At 50.0% G+C, this 23,293-nt stretch overlaps 1 protein-coding gene across 1 annotated transcript in view; it reads left to right on the top strand.

Annotated features, from left to right (window-relative positions):
• Slc39a11 (solute carrier family 39 member 11) overlaps window positions 1-19,150 on the top strand; it is a 407,103-nt gene extending 387,953 nt beyond the window's left edge. Inside the window, exons 8-10 of the mRNA XM_051158984.1 lie at window positions 14,689-14,787; window positions 17,220-17,378; window positions 18,755-19,150. Coding sequence (XP_051014941.1) covers window positions 14,689-14,787; window positions 17,220-17,378; window positions 18,755-18,833 — 337 coding nt within the window. The 3' untranslated portion in view covers window positions 18,834-19,150. The remainder of the gene's footprint in view (window positions 1-14,688; window positions 14,788-17,219; window positions 17,379-18,754) is intronic.
• The last annotated feature ends 4,143 nt before the right edge of the window (window positions 19,151-23,293 follow it).

Genomic DNA, 23,293 nt, shown 5'->3' with positions numbered 1-23,293 from the left:
CTTTGGGGCATGAGCTAGGGTTAAGAGAACCACAGGCTGCCTCTTCCTAGGCTGATCCGTCCTTTGCAGGGGTTCTTGTTTTTGTTTTGTTTTGTTGGTTTTTTTTTTTTTTTTTTAGACAGGGTTTCTCTATGTAACCTTGGCTGTCCTGGACCTTGCTCTGTAGACCAGTCTGGCCTTGAACTCACAGAGATTCGCCTGCCTCTGCTTCCCAAGTGGTGGGATTAAAGGCGTGTGCCACCACTGCCAGGCTAGGCACCATTTATTATGAGGCATCTGTCTTTGGGCATTCACTCTGGGCTCAGCAGTCCTGATGTGGGTTTCTATCATGGTGAATTAGGAAAGCAACTGGCACCCTCTGCAAGCCTCCCTTTCTTCCTCTGTATCATGGGTTAATCACATGTCCCAAATAATCTGTTGCCCAGAGCTCAGCATTGATGGGGCTGGGGTGGGGCAGGGGCTCACAGTGAAATGCCTGGTCTCAGAAGGCAGCCCTAGTGGTGGTCCTGCTCTGTCAGCATGGCCCAGGGACCTCTGCAGTCACCATCAGGTGTTTATGAGAAAAGTGGCTCTGATGAAGGTAGTCACCAGCCGCCTTGGTGTCCTTAGTATGTGCAAAACAGCAGGTGCCCAATCTCCTGAGTCATATTCTCTCCCACCCACTCCATTGGCACTAGACTGCCCAGGCTAGTTGCCAAACAGGGAGACAACACACCATTAATACCTGCCTTGTGCCCTGCATTCGCTCTTGGCTGGCCATCCTGAGAAGCCAAACAGTCATTTTCCAGTGACAAAGCCCTGAGGTCCCAGCTTCCTAGAAGTCAAGTCCTCAAATACCCAACACAAGGAAGGGGGTGTTCTCTCTTCTGTTAGCTTTTTTTGCAGCTTCTTGCTTAGTTTCTTCCACTGCTCGTCAACACAATGGGGCTCGGCCCTGTATTTTCCATGCTTTGGGCTTCTAAGGGGCACATGCTAAAGTTTCTAGCCTTCCAGATAGTACAACCAGCAGGGGACCAAGATTTCAACTCGGGAGCCATGGGAGACAGATCATAGTCAAACTATGGTTCTGCGATCCTTATGATTTCCCCTCACTTTGAAACTCCTGCTCCCCGACCCAAGAGGCTCTGGGCTCTAAGGAGGGCTGGAGAGTGAGTGCTCTCACCTTACCCTTTGGGAACACAATCAATCGTGTGTCTTCCTCTACCTTCCTCCCCTCTCTCCTCGCAAGCATCCCCTGTTATCCACAGGACACCGACTGGAAGGTTCTCTGTTATAAGGTCAGCCTTCCCCACCCCAGCGTGTCCTCACCTTCAAGCTCTTGACACCCCCAGGTTTGAAGGTACTAATAAGAAGCATTCTGCATGGCCCCTCCCCCCTTCGTGTCCTATGTACCTTCAGTTTAGTGTCCTGAAACTTAGTTCATCTGCAGAGGCCTTATCCTTCCTGTTTGTTTTCAGGGCCCAGGCTGGTGGTCAAACAAGGAGACTGGCAGGACAGGGTTCCTTTCCCAGGCAAGGAGGGAAGAGCACAGGCAAACTGCCTGACTGCTTGGGAATAGCCAGGGGCTTCTCAGCAGCCCCCAAAGCTCACATGCCCTATCTAAAGGGAATGGAGTTGGAGCAGGTGGTGTTGGGTTCTGGCTTTGAACTCAGGCCACCTACCCAAAGAGCAAGTGAAGTTATGGTTTGGTCTAAATAAAGGGATAGGAGGAGGGGACAAACAAGCCTTCAGTTAAGTTTTGCATTAGCCAGGAGCCAGAGGGAGCAGTGTGGCAGGCAGAGGCTATTGAGAGCACACGCTGCTTAGACGCAAAGCATTCAGCTCCTAAGAGCATGCCCAGAAGATTGTTTCGCAGATGGAAAAAGAAAAGCGCCTTTGAGCCTCTCTCCCACTTTGGCCCTAGCTGCAGTTTTGCTGAGCAGCCTTTTTCTTTTTCCAGTTTCTTCTTGGAGCCATTGGTTTATGCTGTCCAGATGTGCACAATGAGATGGTTTGGGGTTATGGTTTTCCAGATGTGCTCAGACAGGAAAATGAGCTTTGGCAAGGAAGGGGGGGCGGCGGCATTGTCCCTGCAGCCCCCGGAGTCTCAAAAACCCTTAACCCCACCCTTGTACAGCTGCCACAAAACTAAGGACCAGGAAAAGAGCTTCTGGGCTGCCCAGTGAATCCTGCCCCTGTCACAGCCAAAGACACTGAGATGGGCGAAGGCGACACACTTTGCAGACTGATCCCTTGTAGCTGGGAGCAGATGTTAGCTGTGCTGGATTTGGAGACTGTATTCAGACACATGACTCCTTCATAGATGCATGCACCTGGCTCTTTTCCAGGCACTGGGACCCCTCAGTGAGCCAACAGATGGAAGTCTCTAGCTTGTCCTGCCAGACTGGGCTAGCGAGGAAGAAGAATATTAAAAAGCGGAGGTGTTAGTTCTGCATGTTAGCAGGCAGGAAATACTATTGGGAAAGATGAATGAAGGATGGATGGAGAAAGGAAACTATGCTCGTTTTCAGGTGTTTAACAAAATACCTCACAGCCTGGTACCTTGAGCCGGCAAGGACTGCAGGATTTGGGAGATATTCTAGTTGCTGTGATTTAAAACAAGCAAAGAGACAAACAAAAACTTCCGAACAAGAGGCAACTTTGAAGATAAAATGGTATTTATTGAGCGTGCAATTCCAAGTTACAGTCCTACGTTGACGGGAGGTCAAGCCAGGGGCTCAAGGCCACTCATCACACCCTTAGTCAAGAGGCCAATTCACTTTCAGCTGGCTTTCTCCTCTCTTAAGCTGCTGCCTGTGCAGGGGCGGGGCTGTCTTGCTAGGGAATGGTGATACCCAACCTGACATGCCCCCAGGCCATCCCAGTCTGGATCTCTCAGGGAGACCCTTCCCAGGCAACTATAGGTTTTGTCAAGTTGAGCATTAAAACTAAGCAGCCCGAGGGGGTGAGGGACTCAGGAGTGCTTTTATCGAGTGACTGTGGCTCTGGGTCTCTGCAGTAAAGATGTCAGCCAGGGTCAAAGCAGACCAAGGCTTGACTAGGAGTGGAGCATCTACTTCCAAGATGGTGCCCTCACATGACTTTTGGCAAGAGGCCTTACCTCCTCACCACATAGGCTTCCCATGAGGCTACCTGACAACATGGCACCTGGCTTCCCCGAGTGCCATCAGTCAAGAAGAGAGACAGAAGCCAAAATGCTTTCGAAGACCTTGAGAGGGTTGAAGAAATGAGCCACACAGATCTAAGAAGGAAGGTTCCAAGGAACACACCTATTGTGAGAGTGGCTGAGCCTCTTGAGGAAGCGCAAGAAGCACCGGAGAGAAGAAGCGAGAGGCTAGCAGCCAATGGGTCATGCCAGGCCAGCAGAAGACTGGGCCTCCGCCGCTGAGTGAAGTAAGCGCCAAGCAGAGTTTTGAGCAAGGGAGCTCCATAGCCCAGCACTGCGCATGGCCGGGGACTGGATGTGAGAAAGGGCAAGGGCAAAGGACGTTGATAGAGACTCCCACATAGTAACGCAATGGAGTTGGAGAAGGGGCTGGATTCTGAGTAGAAACAGAAACTGTTCCTTGAAGGTTTCCTGGCCAGGTGTGATTAGTGACCAAGGACACACCAAGGGCGATGGCATACCTCCTTCCTGACGGCGCAACTCACACATGCTCTTTGCTTCCTGTAACTTTGGATAAACCCATGAGGTCTGGAAGGGTGTTCGTAATCCCTCAGTGCCATGACCTGTGCTGTGTGAGAGTCACTCACCATTTACTCCTATTAACTGTAACATGTTCTTCAATCTCCCAGGAGGGAGGCGTGGGGAGCAGGGGGGTTGGGGCCAGGGCTACCAGTGTTCTGTGGAGCACAAGAGTTTGCCAGTGTGTGAATATTTATCCAGCAGAATGCTTATCACGTGTGTTCTTTTCGGCACACCTGTAGTGAGCCGTGACAAGCCATCTCTGTGCGTGTGTGTTTGTGAGTATATGTGTGTAAGTGTATGTGTGGAGTGTGTGTGTGACTGTGCAAGTGTGTGTGAGTGTGTGAGTGAGTGTGTATGGTGCGTGTGTTGTGGTGGTATATGTTGAACCAGGTAGCCTTGAGCATTGTAAGTAAACATTCTGCCAAACTAGTAACACCCACCCCACTCCTCTTGCAAAAAGACAACGAGAGGTAATTCTTCCCCCTTGGGTCCCACCCAAGAACTAAAATTCTGCTTGCAAATTAGAATTTGCCATCAAGTAGATGAGAAGGCATTGCTTAATTTTGCCCATTTGAAGATTTTTGTGTGAAAATGGGACTATTGTGAGTAGCATTTACTATCTTTTGCCTTATTTCTTTCCCTCGCAGCTCCTTGTGTTGGCTCAGGCCTCCACCTATAGAAGCAGATCTCCCACTCCTGTTGCTATGTGTGTTTTCCATCGTTTGAATGAAGCTCTGTTTATTTGCTCATCTGTTTTGGATGGGTTTCTGCATGTATCCAGGTTGGGGCTAATGTAGCTAGCACTGCTGGGCTGAGAGCAATCTTGGTCTTCAGCTTACAGTGAACACGTGAGCACACAGCTGCTGGGTGCCAAGAACCACCTGCAGCTTGAGGCAGCCTCACATCCAGACAATGCACAGGGCTGGCTTCATTTGCTGATACACTTAGCAGGTCAAAGTCCCCAGGGCCTGACTCGGGGACTCACAGGTCCCATGCATACCTGCTCATCTGCACGTTGACAAGGAGAGCTGTGTAGAGCCGACCTGAATCACCCTCAGCCACCACCCTGCCTTGTGGCCTGGCCACCTGGTGCCCTTCCCTGTCCGCTATGGGGAAGGCAGAATGGATGGGTCATTGGAGTCTGAGCCAGGCAGGCTCAGAGTGGCAGGAGAAGGGTGGGGGAAGATCCCTTGCGTGCTAAACCAGCTCTGCTGAGCGGGTAGAGACCCGCAGCCCTGCAGGGAGCACCCAGCCCCTTCCCACCTGCAGGCTCATCAAACACCTTGACAGGCTGCCCGAGTGGGAAGCCGGTGATGTCATCACCAGGCCCGAACAATCAGGCCTTTTAGGGCAGGACGATAACAATCAAAACAGTATGTAAAGGCTTGCCACGCAAGAATACACACGCTCCTTGCCCCTGGGAGGCTCCCAAAGCTGGGGTGAAGCGGGGCTTGTCACAAATATGCCTTTCTCCTTTCCTTACCAGCACGCCAGGGAACATAGCCTGGCTGTGAGTCGCCTAGGCCCTCCTCACCTGTCGCTTTTGTAGAGAAATCCTCAAGTCCCTCTACCACACACCCCAAAGTAACCTCATCACCAAGCTCAGAACTAAACCTCAGGCTGAACAACGAGTCCGGGGGTGCCATGTATAATAAACTACCCCAAGACTGGAGCCATAGTGATGCTGGGGAGCGAGAGGTCAGTGTCTTAGGACTGAGGAGAGGAAGTCTGGTGATTCTTACATACTGTCCTTAGGAATTCAGCCTCAGGAATTGTCTCAGCACAGGTGAAGCGCACCAGAGCCTTCAGCTCTACTTAAACAAGATGCCTAAGGGCTGGGGCAATTTCTTGCTTGGTGAAATGCTATGCAAGCATTAGGACTCAAGTTTGATCCCCAAACCCATAGGAAAAAAAAAAGTCAGATGTGGCAGGGAGCATCTGTAGTCCCAGCGCTAAGGATCCCTGAGGCTTACTGGCCAGCGAACCTAACCAAATTGTTGCGCTCTGGGTTCAGTGAGAGAGAGGCCTTGCCGCAAAACAATAATTTGGAGAGGACCGAGGAGATAGGATTCGGTGAGTTAGAGCACTTGCTCCACATGCCTGATGACTGAGTTCATACCCTTGGAAGACATGTGAACACTGGATGTGATGGTGTGATGGTGTGCCTCTGTCCAGGGCAGAGGCGGGCATAGAGAGAGGCCTCTCTGTCCAGGGGAGAGGCGGGCATAGGGAGAGGCGGGCATAGGGAGAGGCGGGCATAGGGAGAGGCGGGCATAGGGAGAGGCGGGCATAGGGAGAGGCGGGCATAGGGAGAGGCGGGCATAGGGAGAGGCGGGCATAGGGAGAGGCGGGCATAGGGAGAGGCGGGCATAGGGAGAGGCGGGCATAGGGAGAGGCGGGCATAGGGAGAGGCGGGCATAGGGAGATGCCCTGGAAGCTCCTGGCCAGTCATCCTGTAGTTCACAGTATAACAAATCAGAGAGACCCTGCTTTCAAAACTAGGTGGAAAATAAGAACTGATACCTGAGGTTGTCCCCTGACCTTCACATATGTGCTATGACATATGTGCACCCTCACACACAAGCACATATGTACCACACACACATATTTAAAAATAAATATATTTAGAATATATGGGAATTATCTAGGAAAACAAGTGATGCCAATCTCTGGCATTCACATTCACATGAACAGATGTGCACTTGCTCTCCCACATGCACACACACTCAAGTACACACATACACACACACACACACACACACACACAAGTGCCCATACACACACATGTTATTTGTTTCTGAAAAGAAATGGAAGACCATAACAATTAAACATCTTTCAATAGCATGCCTGAGACTGTGGTGTTTCCATGTATGCTCTTACTCACCAGCACACACATATACACTCACCTGTGCATATGCACCCTTGCATATAAATACATATATACTTGCATACACACACACACACACACACACACACACACACACACAGTTCTTTGTTTCTAAAAAGAAACCAAAATGAATTGAAACATTGAAAGCATCCCCACACTGCTCTCCCAAGTAACTAGAATGGAGCAGAAACTCCTGTGATTAGCTGGGTAGGTGGGAGGCAGTACGTGCTTCCCTGTTGGGGATGGGAGCCGGGTAACCACCTCTCTCCATGATAGATGGATGCATAGGTCTGTGGGAAGCTAAGAAAGCCCAGAGTGTATCCAGCAGTCTAGTAACTCTGAGGACCAGTGACTCAACTTCCTCATGCATGTCTGCCTCCCCACCTGAGACATGGGCATGGTGATAGAGACACTTGAGAAGCCACTGGGGGTGCCACATGTTGCTGCATGTAAAATGCTCCCAACCTTGCCCAGCATGTAGCCACACTGCATACAAGGAGAGATTAACATCTCCCTTCCCCCTACCCCTAGCCAGAGGACCTCAGGCTCTGTCTAATGGGTGTGGTAATGAAAGATGGAAAGGAGCTGGTTTCAGCTGCAGGTTGTTGCAGTGGGGTGCACAGGACTCTGTACATCTCCTGGTGCATGCTCTGCGCTGACTTGTGTTGGAAACTTCCCCAAACTCAAGGCCTGAGAAGGCCTTAAACAAAATGTCTGAGTGTAGTGGTCAGTAAGTGAATTTCAGGGATGCCGTCCCTCCAACCACCACCACCTTCAGCAAGTCACACAGCATGAGGATCTGCCTGAGATAGGGCAGCGGTCACTTCAGTGCACTTCTTGGCCCTTGGCCTTGCCAAGAGCTCCCAACGTGGCCTGGGATATTTAGCACTGGAGTGTGGTAGGACAGTGTCACAGAGGGCAGGTGTCCTGCAGACACAGGCTTTGAACCTCATCACACTTGGTAGTGTTACAGGCTTTGATTTGGTGAGAGAGGAAGACTTGAGTTACCCTATCGGTCACCTCACATCTTCCCGGCCGAACCTCGCTTCTCCCTCCCTCTATATTAGAGTTGCCCCCTTCTTCAAAGTCCATCTTGAGTGTCACTTTGTTCATGACGTTCCTGGATCCACCTCCCCCCGGCCCCCCGTGCTACTTCCCTCCTGGCCACTGACACACTTCTGGGATATGGGGCAGTTGTTTTGCCAATGGATTCTTTTCCTCCTGAGTCCCATTAGAAGCTCCTAAAGGTGGGCCCCTCCCTACTGCCTTTCTTCCTATAAGGAATCAACGCTCTCACATGTCCTAGACTTAGTGGCCCATTACTGAGTCACTCGGGAGGAGAACCCCACCTGGCCATGCTATGATTAGAGGGCATGGGAGCACCCCCCTGCCATCACACATCTGGCTGGAAGGGTACACACACTCAATATTTGTAAGGGATCCCACCCCCCTTCCCACCTCCACCCCACTGTGATGACAGTGGCCAAGGGATTCTGGGTGCCCAGCTCTGTGCTGCCTCTTATGGAAGCCTTGGGAAGTGTAACCAGTCACTAACATGGAAGGAGTACCCACTGTGGCCTCCAGCCTAGGACCTTAGAGTAACCACCTCCCACCCATGCAAGGACCCTGCCAAGGGAGTTTTTCACCATTTTACAGGTGCAGTAGTGGCTGCTGCTGGGTCACAGTGTCCCTGGGACTCTGTATTAGTTAATTCTTTCATTGCTGTAGCAACATAAGGGAAGAAGGGGTTGCTTCTGGCTCACAGGTTGTGGGGAGACAGTCCTTCCTAGCAGCGGGAAGACATGGTCACTGGAGCTTAAGGCATCTGGTCACATTGTATCCATAGCCAGGAAGCAGAGTGCTATGAATGCTGGCACTCGGCTCATTTTCTCCTTTTTATTCAGTCTACAACCCCAGCCCATGGAGTAGGGCTTCCCACTCAGTCAACCCAATCTTTCAGGATGGATAGCCTGTGGTGAGCTGGCAGCCTAGAAGAACCCAGCCCACTGCCTCTGCATCTCTACCAGGCTGCAGATCAATGAATGGCAGAGAACAGGTAGAAAAGGCCTCTCCCCCGCCCTCCGATCCTCTCACCCTGAGAGTACAGTGTAGTGTGTTTCTTCCACCCTAGGCTCCAGATTGAAGGCTCAGACTTTGGATGGGCATCCTTGACTTTGCCTGTACCTCCTTGGCCACCTCAAATGGGCCTGGCTATTCCATCTGCTGAGTGTCAATATTTGTGAGTGAGCCCAGCCCCTTCCTACCCCTGGGGGTTTCCAGCATCCTTCTGGCCCTAAGCAGCCTGAATTGTTCCTTTGTATGCCTGCCCAGCACTGGGGCACAGTCTCCATCTACCTCTGCCACTGCCGCCACTGAAGTCCCCACAGTAGTTAGTGCCTGGCTAGCCAGTAGGGCTATTCATCCGGGCTGGAAACAACATCCTACAAGAATTGCTCTGACATCCCCAGGCTGGTGAAGGTTTTAGGGAGCTGGCTGTCTAGAGGGAGATAGGCCAGGCTAGCCTCAAACTTGCTGTGAAGCTGATAATGACCATGTGCTTCTGATCCCCCAGCCTCTGCCTCTGAGGTGCTAGGATTATGGACATTTATTTATTCACTGTTACTCAGCCCTAGGGATCTAAGCCAGGACCTTCTACATGCTGGGCAAACACTATCCCAACTGCGCTCCGTCCTCAGCCCCTAGGCGGACGTGTTTTAAGCATGTGCTCCCCTTCCAAGATTCTGTAGTCCTCCTCCACAGCAGATAAAAGTTGTCCCCTGGGACTTACCTCTGATACCTGCCCTTCCAGGGCAACCAGCTCACCCCAAAGTGTCCTGGGAAGTTCCAAGTCTGTTACTGCTAAGTCTTCTGTCCCAGAAAACCCCTCAGCTCTAGAGCACCCTGATTCCCATTAGGAAAGTTGAGAGTGTTCAGGACATTCTGATGCCTTGGCCTTCCTTGAGCAGCACACACGCTGGTAAAGTGCCCGGTGGTTCCATTAACCCTGCAATTCACCTACTTACTTCCACCCTAAGTCCAAGGAGTAGACTCTGGTTTGTTGTCTTCTTGCTCGCCATTTCTTGTTCCAGGGCTGCACGGATGCCCCCCCCCCACCCCCCAGATATGATGTGAAATGAATTTTAAAACAAGCCTAATTTTTAAACTCCAGGGCTAGATTGCTAATAGCCATTCCTCTGGGCTTGGCCCGCCCTCGCAAATTCTGACTCCCCAGGAAAAGGAAAGTAGAAGTTTGGACACTCAAGCCAAAGCTAACTCACTGACAGACAGCCCTCCCACACAGACCCTTGGCTCACCTTTCTCAGGAGAGGCCTCCTCGGGGCTGCTCCTGTCCCTGTGGTTGCAGCCTGGCTCTCTTGGAGCCACTTACCCGCCCCAGTCTCCAGTGATGCCTTATCCTGTCAACCCTTTCCTGGCCCTGTGGCAACGCCCCCCCCACCCCCTCCTGCTTCCCAGCCAGGCCTGGAGACAGGTCACTAGGAGGCATGGCTGGTTAGGAAAGGGGCCCTCCTTTCCCACATTCTACTAATGTATCTTGGTATTGGGAGCAGGAGGAACCGAACCCAACAACAGGAACTCTGCTGGGCTCTGAAGGGTATGGTGGCTGGCTTAGGTTTGCATGTCACTCCATCAGCGCCCTTTGACTACTGCTTGGAATTCTGTAGCAGGTCTTAGAAAGGTAACCTCTCCTTTCAGCTTTCTCTTCCCCAAGCTGCAAGGAAGGAGGCCAGCCAGGCCTATTTGCCCAGGAATGCCTTTGTAGAATGCTTGGTAAGGTCAGAGGTCATGGATGGCTGTACATACAGTTTGACTGTGCTGGGAGCCTCTTCCAAGCCATCAGCTCAGTATTAGGCACGTTTTCTCCTCTTCCTCCTCACAGTCTCCCATTACTACCATCACACCTAGCAGTAGGCTCAGAGTTTGTCCTCTGCCGACCTCCCCTGACAGCTGAGCCCCTCCCTCCCTCCTGTTCATTAGCCCCCAGGCTTCTGCCAGCTCAGGAACGCTGCCACTGTGGCCACAGGTGCTGTCAGTCCTGCCCTTATTCTCTGCAATCCAACTCCAGGACTTCCCCAGTCAGAGTAGAGTAGAGAGGCAGCCCGCAGAGCCTCCATGCACTCACAAGTGGTCCCTGGTGTCAGTGGCTCTTAGCTTGCTTGTGTGGGGAATCAAGAGAGGGAAAACAGGCTCTTGCAATGGAGGTAGGCTGGACCACTGCCTTCAACCTCACCCCCATGGACAATGGTGATCATTATCAGTTGATCCTCAGCCATAGACTTTTCTTCAGACTTTGCAGGCACAGATCCCATAGTTCATCAGAGTCTACAGAGCTGCCCCAGGCAAAGGCCTCTGGTAACCTCCCCAGCAGCTGGGTTGGAGAACTGGTTCTGACAACTGGGGATTCAAATCACATCCCAGAGCTGATGCTGATGCTGAAGAAGAGGGGAGGACCCCATCTGTGGATGTCTTCTCTACCCATCTGGCATCTGTTATGCTTTGTGTGTCTCCTAAGGACTCACGCTTTGAAGGCTTTGCTCCCAGCCAATCAATCTAGTCATTGAGACGTGATCAGGTGGCAATGGCTTTGACCTCATTTTGCCATTATGGATGGATTCATAATTCAGTGGCATTTGGGACAGCTGATAGGCACTCACAGGAGTAGGGCCTAATTAGAAATACACACTAGAGACATGTCCTTGGAGGTTGTCTCTTGTTGTAGGCCCTTCCTCTGAGTCTCGCTACTTCCTTGATATCATGTGAATAGCTCTGCTCTGCCACGTGTCCCTGCCATGATATTCTGTCTCACAACGAAGTCGCATGACCACAGACTAAATGCTTGGAAACTGAGCCAAAGTGAAGCCTTCCTTCCTTCCTAAGGGGTTTATGTTAGGTGGCATTTTGTTACAGTGAGGAAAAACTGACACAGTGTATAGCTGGAGATGGGAAGACAGTTGGTGTGTGTGTGTGTGTGTGTGTGTGTGTGTGTGTGTGTATGAGAGAGAGAGAGAGAGAGAGGGAGAGAGAGAGAGAGAGCGCGCAGAGAGGCTGTAGTCTCAGCCCACACCACACAATGGTCTCAGGAGCCCGGATCACACAGTAAAGCCTTACCCTGCACAGAAAGGCCTGGCACAATCTTGGGGTGCGGCTAAGAACCCTGTGCCAGGGCTAGGGCAGGGCAGTGACAATGAGGTTTGCCAGGGGTGGAAGAATGGGGTTTCTGTACGGCTTATCAGGGCTCAGCTCCAGGGCAGGATGTGGAGGAGGCTTTCCCTACCTGCCTGGTGGATGGCAGGACTTCGGACAGGAAGCATCACCTAAGACTTGCTGGTGACACTGGGTTGGTGGCTCCATGCACATGTTTAGGATAGTTCACACTCCTGCCTGTGTATATGAAAGGGTGGGTATTAAGAGTGGACTATAAGCCAGCCACCAAGCTCCATCTCTGCATCAGAGACCTAGGACCTAGTTTGACCCCTAGACTGATTTCTTTGGGCACAAAAATCCTTGGCATTGGGCTCTGCAACAGGTCAAGAAAACTGATCTTATGTGACCATAATTTGGGGAGAGGCAAGGAATGATGCAGAGGTTAAGCAGTACTGACAGGGAAGGCAGTGCGGGAGATGCTGAAATCTTCACAGGAATTTACTCTTCGGTTTTTGGTTTTTCAAGACAGGGTTTCTCTGTGTAGCCTTGGCTATCTCTGAACTCACTTTGTAGACCAGGCTGGCCTTGAACTCACAGAGATCTGCCTGCCTCTGCTCCCCACGTGCTAGGATTATAGATGTGTGCCACCACACTCAGCCAGGAACTTAGTCTTAAGATTTCCTTCTTCCACAGAAATGTGTGCCCAGTGTTTTACCCCTCTTGAAATAGGAGCTTAGGGTCTTCTTGGACATAAAACTGGGAGAAGAAACTTCTAGAACAAGCTATAGTTCTCCCTGTGACTGACTGGGCCAGGAGAATAGGGTCTTCTATCCTAATCAGGAATAAATGAGACTCCTATATTAGTTTCTCTTCTATTGCTGAGATATCCACGGGCAAGGCAACTCATAAGAGAAAGTGTTCCATTGAGCTTATGGTTTCAGAGTGTTAGAGTCCATGATGGCATAGTGGAGGCATGGTAACAGGAACAGCTTAGGGCTCAGATTTCAAGCTGAAAGCAGGAGAGAGACAGAACATTAGGAACGGCACTAGTTTTTTGAAGCCTCAAAGCCTGCCCCCGGAGTTACACCCCTCCTCCAACAAGGTCACACCTCTTAATCCTTCCCAAATAGTTCTATCACCTGGGGACCAAGTACTCAAACATATGATTTAACTAGATGGAGTGCCTGCCAGCTGAATGCTTAAAAGTTCAATTCTGGTAGGGTTAGTCTTTGTAAGAGACTCCTTGAAATGGTCCCCTGGTCCATAAGAGCCCCATATGAGATACATACATGTACATATGTGATGATGTTGGATGAAGGCAAGTACAGTATGAGATGAAGCCCTCAAACAAATGGAGATTTGATATTAGTACTGAGCGTTATCCTTGGTGCTCTTTGCTGGAGTCAAGTCTGGAGGGCCATGGCCAGAGTTGGCCTGGTGGGATTTCAAGGCAGCAAGTTGTGTTTTTACCCTGGGATCCTGGGGCCAAGGATGGAGTGGCCAGTAAAGACAGAGTAAGATCTGATCTGCAACCCTCCCTTGTATCTGTCCAGAGCTGAGGGGAAATTCCTAGTGAGAGCAAAGCGGACAGACAGGAGTCAACTGACCAGAAAGCCAAGCATGAAACTTGCCCTTTCCTATCTAGTCCACCCACAACTCCTTCAAGCCACAGCCCTTGAAGCATTGTTATCAGAAGGGCACTCCATAGAGGGCCTGAACCATGGGCCTGTCCAACCAAGGTAGAGTCTTGTCCAGGGAGGTAGCCTCAAATTACCTTTCTGTTGCCCCAGACTGGCCCCCACTCCCTCCTGTGGCATCTCTGCTTCCTTGACTGAAATAAGCCATTTCCCTCTAAGTTGCTCTTGGTCAGTACGTTTGAGTCATAGTAACTTGTTGGCATGAGGGTCCATGTGTGTGCATTATGAGTTATGATCATGTGTCTCCCTTGAACAGTTATGTGTCACCTGTGTGCCTACCTTGTTCTCATTCTCTCTTCGTTGTAATCTACGCTCTGGCTTATGTACAAAGCATTCTCTCAGACAGGCCCCTAGCATCTGACACAGGTAAACAACGTAACCCCATGGTGTCCTGCAGAGGCAGAAGGTCGGAGGCTCTCACAGGGAGCACCACCCAAACCCAGAAAATGTAGCAAAAGTCCGTGGGAAACCTGAGCCTGGAGCCTCATCAGTGTCCCTTCAGATTCTGTGTCTTTACTTCCCTGTGCCTGTTCTGAGGTGGCTTCTGGGTAAAAGAAGAACTCCAGGAAGCAGAAATTCAAGTGCACCGAGTATGTCTCTGTGTCAAGACCTTTTCAGGCGTTGCTAGGTTGTCCTGTGACGTGATAATCTCTCAGAGTGGACGCCATTATCTTCATGTTGTATGCTAGACACAGACATGTGAAAGTCCAGTGATTGACATGGCAGAACTTGGCCAGCCTGACGTGGAGCCAGCATGCTCCCAGCTGTACTATAGCACACTAAAGGCATGCTTGGCTCCCTGGCATCAAAGGAGGGCTTCAGGCCTTGGCAAGTCCCCCTTTTTCATAGGTGCATGATTCCAGACAAGATTTTTGTTTTGTTTTGTTTTTGTTTTTTGAGACAGGGTTTCTCTGTATAGCCTTGGCTGTCCTGGACTTGCTTTGTAGACGAGGCTGGCCTTGAACTCACAGTGATCCACCTGCCTCTGCCTCCCAAATGCTGAGATCAAAGGCATGCGCCACCACACCCAGCCTTAGCTAGCTTTCTTATACAGCACAGGACCATCTTCCCAGGGAATGATGCTGCCCACAGTGGACTGGGCCGTTCAAATCAATTAATAATCAAGACAGTAGTTCCCTACAGACATTGCCCACAGGCTAGTCTGACCAAAACAGTTTCTCTCTAAGATGGCTCTAGGCTGTGTTAAATAGTCAAAGCTAATTAAGACTTAATATACCTTCTTGTATTTGCAGGAATCTGGCCATTGGGATTGGGATCCAGAATTTCCCAGAGGGTTTGGCTGTCAGCCTCCCTCTACGTGGAGCAGGCTTCTCCACCTGGAGAGCTTTCTGGTGAGTGTTCCAGCCCACCGGGTCAGAGGTCAGAAGAGAGTCATGGGGGCTGTGAACTCCCTTTTGCAGGGTCAAGCTCATGTTGGAAGCCAATCCAGGGTTTCTGGAAGAATACCACAAATATGGGTGAATGCTGTACCCACGAAACAAGATCATCTCTTGACCTTTGACCTCTGTTGGTAGCAACCCATGGCCATTTGCACTGGGCACTTCTCCCTTTATACGTCTCCTCTAAAGGTCACAATATCCTCAGCTGAGCCTCATCTTACCACCACCTGGCCCAGGAAGCCATTGCATGAGCTTTTCTCATACGTCCTCCACTTGGGACATGGGCCTCACACATTTCTTTACTAAAACAATCTCTGGTCTACAACATAAGGTCACAGTGCTCATTGCAGACTGCTAATAGGGACAATCTAAAAATGCCTTCCATTGTATAAGGCCCTGTGACTTGCAAGTTTGTGCATGTACTTCCGTGATCCCGTTTCCACCCTCTGCATATCCCTACTCCATTGTTAGAGTCCACAAATAGAGGAATTAGGAGAGAAGAGAGGTGGGTGGCCTTAGAGATGTTCATAACCTACCAAAGGCACAGCTGTCATTTCAGCTTGTTGGGGCACCAAGAAGGAAGGAGACACGAGATGCAGAGATTTGTGGGCAGAACCAAGGTGGGGGAGCTGATGCTTCTCTTCTCTCTCTCTCTCTCTCTCTCTCTCTCTCTCTCTCTCTCTGACTCCAGTCTGGGCTTTATGTCAAAGCTACATTTTCCAGAGAAATCAAGGCCACAGGCAGGGGTCAGATAGGCTGGGGCTGTCTGTCCTGCTGGTCTGTTCATGGAAACGCAAGGAACCAGTTTGCGTCATATACTCTAAAAGATGCTACAGCAGAAGTAAGGTCTCTCCCCATGCCCACTTCTGCCTCTACCCAGAGAGGGGCCCGGATCTCCCAGTCCATACAGCTTGCCCTCTTTTCTGGAGAGGCTGGCTCTAGGAGCTGTCCCTCGTGCCCATGAGACAGATGGAAAGACTGATCCTCAGACGCTGTGCATCTTACCAAGTGCCCACTTCAAGAAGGGGGCCCACTCTTTGCCTGCTGCTGTTGCACCTGCAGCAGGCAGCTTTGGCTTTTAGGGCCCTGGCTTATTTCTTGCCCTCGCCGTTCTCAGTGCGCATTCATCTGCATTGCTCTTTTGATCAGAGCCCATTTGGTCTGAAGCAGTGGATACCTCCCTTCACTAGCTCAAATAAAGGAAATCTCCTTAAAAGGAGGAATTTCATCCTAAGCCAAGGTGGTGGTTCCGGGGGTGGGGACTAGAGAAATACTGTCAATACACACATGGCCAGGTAGGCCCACCTCTGCCACATAAAAGTACACTTACAGCCTGAAGCCCCAAACATGCCTACCACAACCGTCCTCGGGATACACCAAGATACTCCTCAGTGTCCTGTCACTCAACATACGCACCAGACATGAGCAGAGAGCTAGCATGTCCTACAGCCATACGATGGCTGCTATCCACCCTTAGGAAGACACATTCTGCATAGCCTGGGGCGATGGCTCAGTGCAGAGGGACTTTGTGTAGAAAGTTAGGTGTGGAGATGGGAGGTTCAGACACAAGGGGGTCACTAGGCTCCCTGCCTAGCTTCAGTGAGAAAGCCTGTCTTAAGAGAATAAGATGGAGTGATGGAGCAGGGACCCACATCCTCCTCAGGCCTACACACACACACACACACCCCACATTCCATGCACACACACACACCACATACCACACACAAACACACACATACCATATATAATACATACATAGCACATGCCACACCACACACACACACATACACACACACACACACACACATACACACACACACACACACACACACACTCCAAACTTTATTTCAAGAGAGAAATATACATGCTACAGCAGGGATACACCTTGAAAACATGCTAGGTGAAATAAGACCCCTCGCCCTGAAAAAAAATATATGATTCTATATTTAGGAACTATCTAGAGGTAGCAGACATACACAGAGAAAAAATACAGGGAGAGTCATTGTGACAGGGACTGGGAGAAGGAAGAAACAGTACATGGCTGCTCCTGGCCACGGGTGTCTTTCTAGGTGATAAAGGCCTTGGAATTGATGGTGAAGCTCACTTAACCTTGTAAACATTCTAAAAACCACTGGCTGTACAGTAAATGTTACATGGATGCAAACTACGTCCCAATCAAATTGTCATTGTCAAGGACAATGTAGGCAACTTAGAGAGCCAAAGGAAATAAGAATACGAGGCTACCGTAACTGCTTCATGAAGAGCTGGGCAAACAAGAAGCCCAACGCACATATCTCTTTTCTGGGGTTGGGTCGGCAGTCTGGGCAAGAGGCAGGTCTGCTTGGCTGTCCCCTCATTGTTCGATGTCTCTGTTCCCTCCTTAGGTATGGACAGCTGAGCGGCATGGTGGAGCCCTTGGCCGGGGTCTTCGGAGCTTTTGCAGTGGTGCTGGCTGAGCCCATCCTGCCCTATGCACTGGCCTTTGCTGCTGGCGCCATGGTCTACGTAGTCATGGATGACATCATCCCAGAAGCCCAGATCAGGTGGAGAGCTTGTCCAGACTTCCCACCCCTGCCCCAGCCTAGTCTGAGACTACCCCCGTCACAGTCATCCTCGCTTCCTTTCTCTTTCCTTTGTTTATTTCCAAGATCCCTCTACAGTTGTTCCTGTCCCTCCTCTGCTTGCTAAAACTGAAATAAAGAAGAGGATTATAACTTCACACAGTGGCATAAAACAGGGCCCTAAGTCCCTGGCCCCTTGATGAAATCGACAGCCATCTTTAGACTCTGAGTCTCCTCCCCCCTCTATCTCTGTCTCTCTATCTCTCTTTCTCTCCCCTTCCTCCCTCCCTCCTTCCCTCCATCTCTTTTTCTCTCTCTGCTGGAACAAGGAAACTGGTAGGCTTAAAGATGCAAGCAATAACCATAAACGTGTGTTTCATTATCTTGCCTTGATCCAGGTGTCAAGAGAGATGGTGGGCAGGGGAGAGGCCTTGAATGGTTTCATTCAGGTTTTTATTTATTTATTTTTCATTCTTTTTTTATTCATGTTTTTATAACAGAATAATTGTGAAGCTCGTTTATTATGTCAGGTCAATGTCTTTAAGAAATAATAGCCAGAGCTAGGGATATGACTCCGTCAGCATTGTGATTGTTACACAAACATGAGAGCCTGGGTTCAGTCTTCAGAACCCACATAAAAAGCCAAACATGGTGGAATATGCTTGTAATCCCAGCACTGAGAAAGGAGAGACAGGTGGATTCTTGGGGCTCCCTGGCTTTCCAGATTAGCCTAGTCTGTGAGTCCTAGGCCAGTAAGAGACTCTGTCACAAAAAAAGTACATAGTGCCTGAGGAGGAATGGCACCCAAAGCTGACCTTTGCCTTCCACACACACATGTGTAACTGTACCCATTCATACATGCACCTATACCTTTCCTACATACACATGAAGAAAACATAAGAAAGAGTCACTGCTTTTTAGAAGGTGTGTGTGTGTGTGTGTGTGTGTGTGTGTGTGTGTGTGTCCATGAAGGCAGACTAGAACTGTAACCATGGGCAATTGTGAGCTGACTGATGTGGGTTCTGGGAACTGAATTCTGGTCCTCTGCAAGAGCAGCAAGTGCTCCTAACTGCTGAGCCATCTCCCCTACCCTCCTGATCACTGCTTTTTGTTTAGTCAAGTGTGGAACAGAAGGGCCCTGGGCACATGATTGCCCTGTGCTGCAGCCTCGACTGGGAATCACAGAAAGTAATGAAGTCACTGCTTGGAATTAGGAGTGGGCGTTCATTTGGCACATGACACTCACCTGTCAGTGTTGCCGCCATTAGTAGGAATATACTTTCTGTTGTTGTTGGGGTCATCAGCTGAGAAAAAGTCATAGGAAGCATCAATTAGAATCTTCTTCTTCTCTCTCCTAGTGGCAATGGGAAGCTGGCATCCTGGGCCTCCATCCTAGGCTTCGTGGTGATGATGTCCCTGGATGTGGGGCTCGGCTAGCTCGGACAACCGTGGGACCCCATGAAGGAAAGCACCAGGCTTCTGCAGGACCACGAACCTCTCTCCTCACTTTCAAATCCCGTTCCTCTCTCCCCGCCATCTCCTTACCCAGATCACCTTTCATTACATTTTCACTTTGCATTTTGCTTCGGAGGGAGACGCTGGTTTTCACTGTAATCTCAAGGTATCAACTAGAACTGTAGATTTGTGTTTTGGCCACTGACTGGAAAGAATCTCTCTTCAGTGGGATTGTCAAGGCTAACCCCTGCTGTCCCACCTCCAGCCTCCCTCACTAGACTCAGCTTCATCTCCCAGGGGTCACCGTCAGAAGTCATACCCTGAGCATACTGGCCTAGGGTTTAAGAGACGATGGCCAAGGCCTCTTGTACTCCTTCACTATGGACCCTCTGTCCACCTAGAATGCCAGGACGGAAGCATAATGAACACAGAAGCCTGCTCTCCAAGGCTGAGCCGGCTCAAACAGGGGCTGCTTGCTCCAGGGAGGAATGCAAGGGAGGGCCCACATGCAAAGAGAGGGAAGTCAGCTGGTCTCGCTTTTGTCCTAAGGCAAAGATTGGCATTACTGAAGTTCTCTAATGTGGGGAGTAGAGCGACTGTGATCATACCGCGCTCTGTGAAAAGCCATGTGAGTCTGGTTTGGGGTCTCTGCTCTTTGTAGACAAGGGCAGAGCACTAAGCCAGGCTCCTGGCTCTCCTAGCTATTAATCTTGTGTTTACAGCCTTTGTTTTTCTGAGAGACTTGTGGATACCAGCAAATTGTGAATACTCAACCCTTTGTTTACTTACAGAGTTACTCAAGTTAACTCTAGTGGATGAGTGACATTTGGAGTCTGTCAAGGCTCCTTCTCTGCTGGCCATTTGGAAACTTACAGCCCCACCCAGAGCTCCTGCACTCCAGCAGGCTTTGCTGGAATCTGGCCATAGGGCTTCGAGTGGGGCAGGAAAGGGGGTAGGAAGAGACATTTTTTACATTTCCTTTCTTAGAAAACTTAGAAAAATTCTGAGACGATCCTGAAGGGTGACTGGAGCTTGCTAAGCTACTCGATCAGACCTGCAGTTTTCCCGTCAGCTCTCCCAACACATCTGAGGCCTGAGCCCTTCAAGGTCACAGGAGTGTGTGGGACTCAGAGCAGGCTGTCCCTGGGAGTCAGGCACTCAGGTACTGGGTTTTCAGTGTCTGCTCTCTGTGTTTCCGTGTTCCATCCCACCAAGGGTGAATGTTGTAGTCTGTGAATGCTCAAGATCCCAGAGGCCAACCTCAGTGGGGGGGTGTATGTCTTTTCTGAAGCAATGCTGGTCAAAATCAAAGGCACATTCAGAGATTTGATTGGTTGAGGTTAGCTGGCTTGGTGATTGGCACGTGTGAATATTTTATTCTTTTGTCTTTGTGTTTAGTTCTGTTCTATTACTGCAAATTGTCCTTTCTCCTGGATAAGACCTCGTGACTGTGATTAATATCAATAAAGGGAATTCTGTTGTGCATGAGCTGTGTTATATTCAGCCCTTAATATCGCTGCTTTTCCAAGCTGGTGAGGTGTCTCTCCCACCCAGCACCAGCAGGAGAGAAGAGGCCTCGAAGCAGAATGACCGCTCAGCTCTGAGGCTGGAAACAAAAAAACCGTCCAGCTCCAGCTTACTTAATAAAGGAGATTAATAGGTGGATGTTAAGGAACTTTGGCCTGGACATGGAGTAAGATCTGGCCTCCATCAGATGCCCTGGCCCCTAGTGCTGCGGACTTAACTCTAGGCATCTCTGTGGAAACGCCTGCTCCCTGATGCCTCCAGTGGCATCAAGAGAACTAGGCTGATTGGCCCAATCCTTCATGTTCTGGTTCCTCCATCAAGGTCAGGGCCAGGAGAGATAGGTCACGCAGCAGAGGTTATCATCTGACTTTCACATGCATGCACATACAGATCCATGTGTCACAGACACACACACACAGACACACACACAGACACACACACACACACACGTTCCTATACCTACACTTAAAACATACACACACACAATGTGCCAGACAAACATCTGTGTAGAACTTTGATCCTGTACCCATGAGCTGGTGAGTCTTCCCCCTGACCAGGAATCCCAAGACTGTAGATTTTCTATATTTGATGATGGATTCCAATGGTAGAGAGCCCTGGGGAGAGGCAAGGTGGACTCGGGGTATCTCAGAAGGTTGGTTTTTGAGGTGTTTGTTTGTTTTTAGATAGGGCTTCTCTGTGTAGTCTTGGCTGTCCTGGACTCACTTTTTAGTCCAGGCTGGCCTTGAATTCACAGCGATCCACCTACCTCTGCCTCCCAGAGTGCTGGGATTACAGCGTACACCACCACACCTGGCTCACACTATTTTACTGTAACTCTGTTTTCACATTTTGCGAAGGTCGTTGGCTTAGGAGTTGTTGTCATTCCTCATACGATCGATCAACCTTCACTCATCTGATTCACAAAGGAGCCAGCCCAGTGCCGTGGCAGTCCCTATTCTAAAGGTTCTGTGTTAGAATCCATTTCAATATATCCATTTTTCTCCCAAACTTTATATAAATAAAGCATTTTAAAATCCTAAATGTGTGTTGTTTCCTAATTCTCATTCTTCTTGCTTTGTGTTTGTCAGTCTGGTGCTCTGGACCCGAGTTTAGAACCCCAGCACCCACATCAAAACAAGACAAGGCAGTGTTGTGGTGGGCATTGGGGATGGCCCCAGTGCTGGGTGGTTGGGGGGACTCTGGAGATAGGCAAATCCCCAAAGCTCATTCGCTAGCCAGTTTAACAAATCAGTGAGCTCCAGGTTCAGGGAGAGACCCTGGCTCAAAACATAAAGGCAAAAAGAATGCCTGACATTAACCTCTGGCTTCCACATGCACCCTCGCATGCAAGCACATCTGTGCATGCATGCACACAACTATACTCTCACATATACACATGAATATACAGAGACAGACAGAGAAGCAGCAGAGAGAGAGAGAGAGAGAGAGAGAGAGAGAGAGAGAGAGAGAGAGAGAGAGAGAGAGAGAGAGAGAGAGCGCAGGGCTTATAGACTGCTGGCAAAGTATCATACCTTTGCCTATTTGGTGATAGGTGCCACCTGTTCCCTCCAGGTGGTGCCCCCCCCATGGAACCTCATCTGTGTGTCGTGTATAGGGTGGGGTTGACAATCACTCCGGCTCTTCCTCAGGATTCTCACAGAGGGTAGTCTCACCCTGCCATGCTGAGGGCAGGAGGAGGAAGAGGGCAAAGGACCATGAGAAGATTATATGACACTGTTGATCCAGGTAGGAGGACACTGGGCCTCTCATCACCTCCTTTCATCCCCTGAGCTGTTTACTATTGATCAGCTTTACCCAGGCGGAAGGTGAACTGCAGGAAGTGATAGCAGCAGAGGCGGTGCCAGCAGGTGCAGGGTGGCTTTTCACGGAAGCAGTCGAATGCAGGACTTGGCCTCCTTACGTACTCATGAAGCCATGTAAAGGTTAGGTGTTGATTGTCAAGATGCCCGAATTTAAAAAAGAACCCTGAAACAGGGGTCAAATGACCCTTTCACAGGGGTCACCTCAGAACACCGGAAAGCACAGGCATTTATATTATGGTTCATAATAGTAGCAATGAAAATACTTTAATGGTTGTGGATCAGCACAACATGAGGAGCTGTGTTCAAGGGCTGCAGCATTAGGAAGGTTGAGAACCGCTGCCCTAGCATGCGTTAGTGAGGCATCTCTTTGGGCACATCTGTGACAGGATTCAAGATCTAATAAAAACAGGTAGAAGAGCAAAAGCAGCTGAGAGCCAGCATGCCTTTTTAATGCCTCCCAGAGAGTCAAATGTGAGGAGTCCCAGCCACACACAGTCCCACCATCATGAACTTTTCATGTCTTCTCTATCAAGGCCTCCTTGATAGATGCTACTGTCTCAAACAAAGGGACAAAATAAATCCTTCCTCCTCCTCCACATCTCTTCTTGTCGGGTATTTGGTCACAGGAGAGAAGGGTAAAGATTACAAGCTGCTGCCTGCAGACTGCCTCATTCCTGGTGCGTGTTGGAAGGGCATGAGAGCCAGAAGCCAATGGGCCCCAGCAGGAGAGTGGTTTTTCCCTTTCGTTTTACCCAGAGGTCTGTATGTCATCTGTGCAGCAAAGACACAAAAGCTTAGAGTGTATTGCACACTTACATGAATTTTACCTATGTATCCCTGGGACATACTTTGTCTGGAGGGTAGGTGGTAGTCCATCTGAAGTCATAGACATTCTGCTTCCTGAAATCTGGCATCTTCTCCCTCTGCCTTAGGTCCCAGGTGAGCCCAGTCAGGCTGTGGGTGTGGTCAGACTCCACCCTGCCCACCCTAGGCCAGGTGATGCACACTGCCTGCACTGCACAACTTCCTGGAGCCCTGCTGTGAACATCCTTGGCATGGCCATGATGGGGCACAAGTCTATGTGTAAAAGGC

This window comes from Acomys russatus, chromosome 16, assembly GCF_903995435.1.
Source record: "Acomys russatus chromosome 16, mAcoRus1.1, whole genome shotgun sequence".
NCBI classification, from domain to species: Eukaryota; Metazoa; Chordata; class Mammalia; order Rodentia; family Muridae; genus Acomys; species Acomys russatus.
Note: the sequence above shows the minus strand (reverse complement) of the source record. Positions and strands in the feature narration are given on the sequence as shown.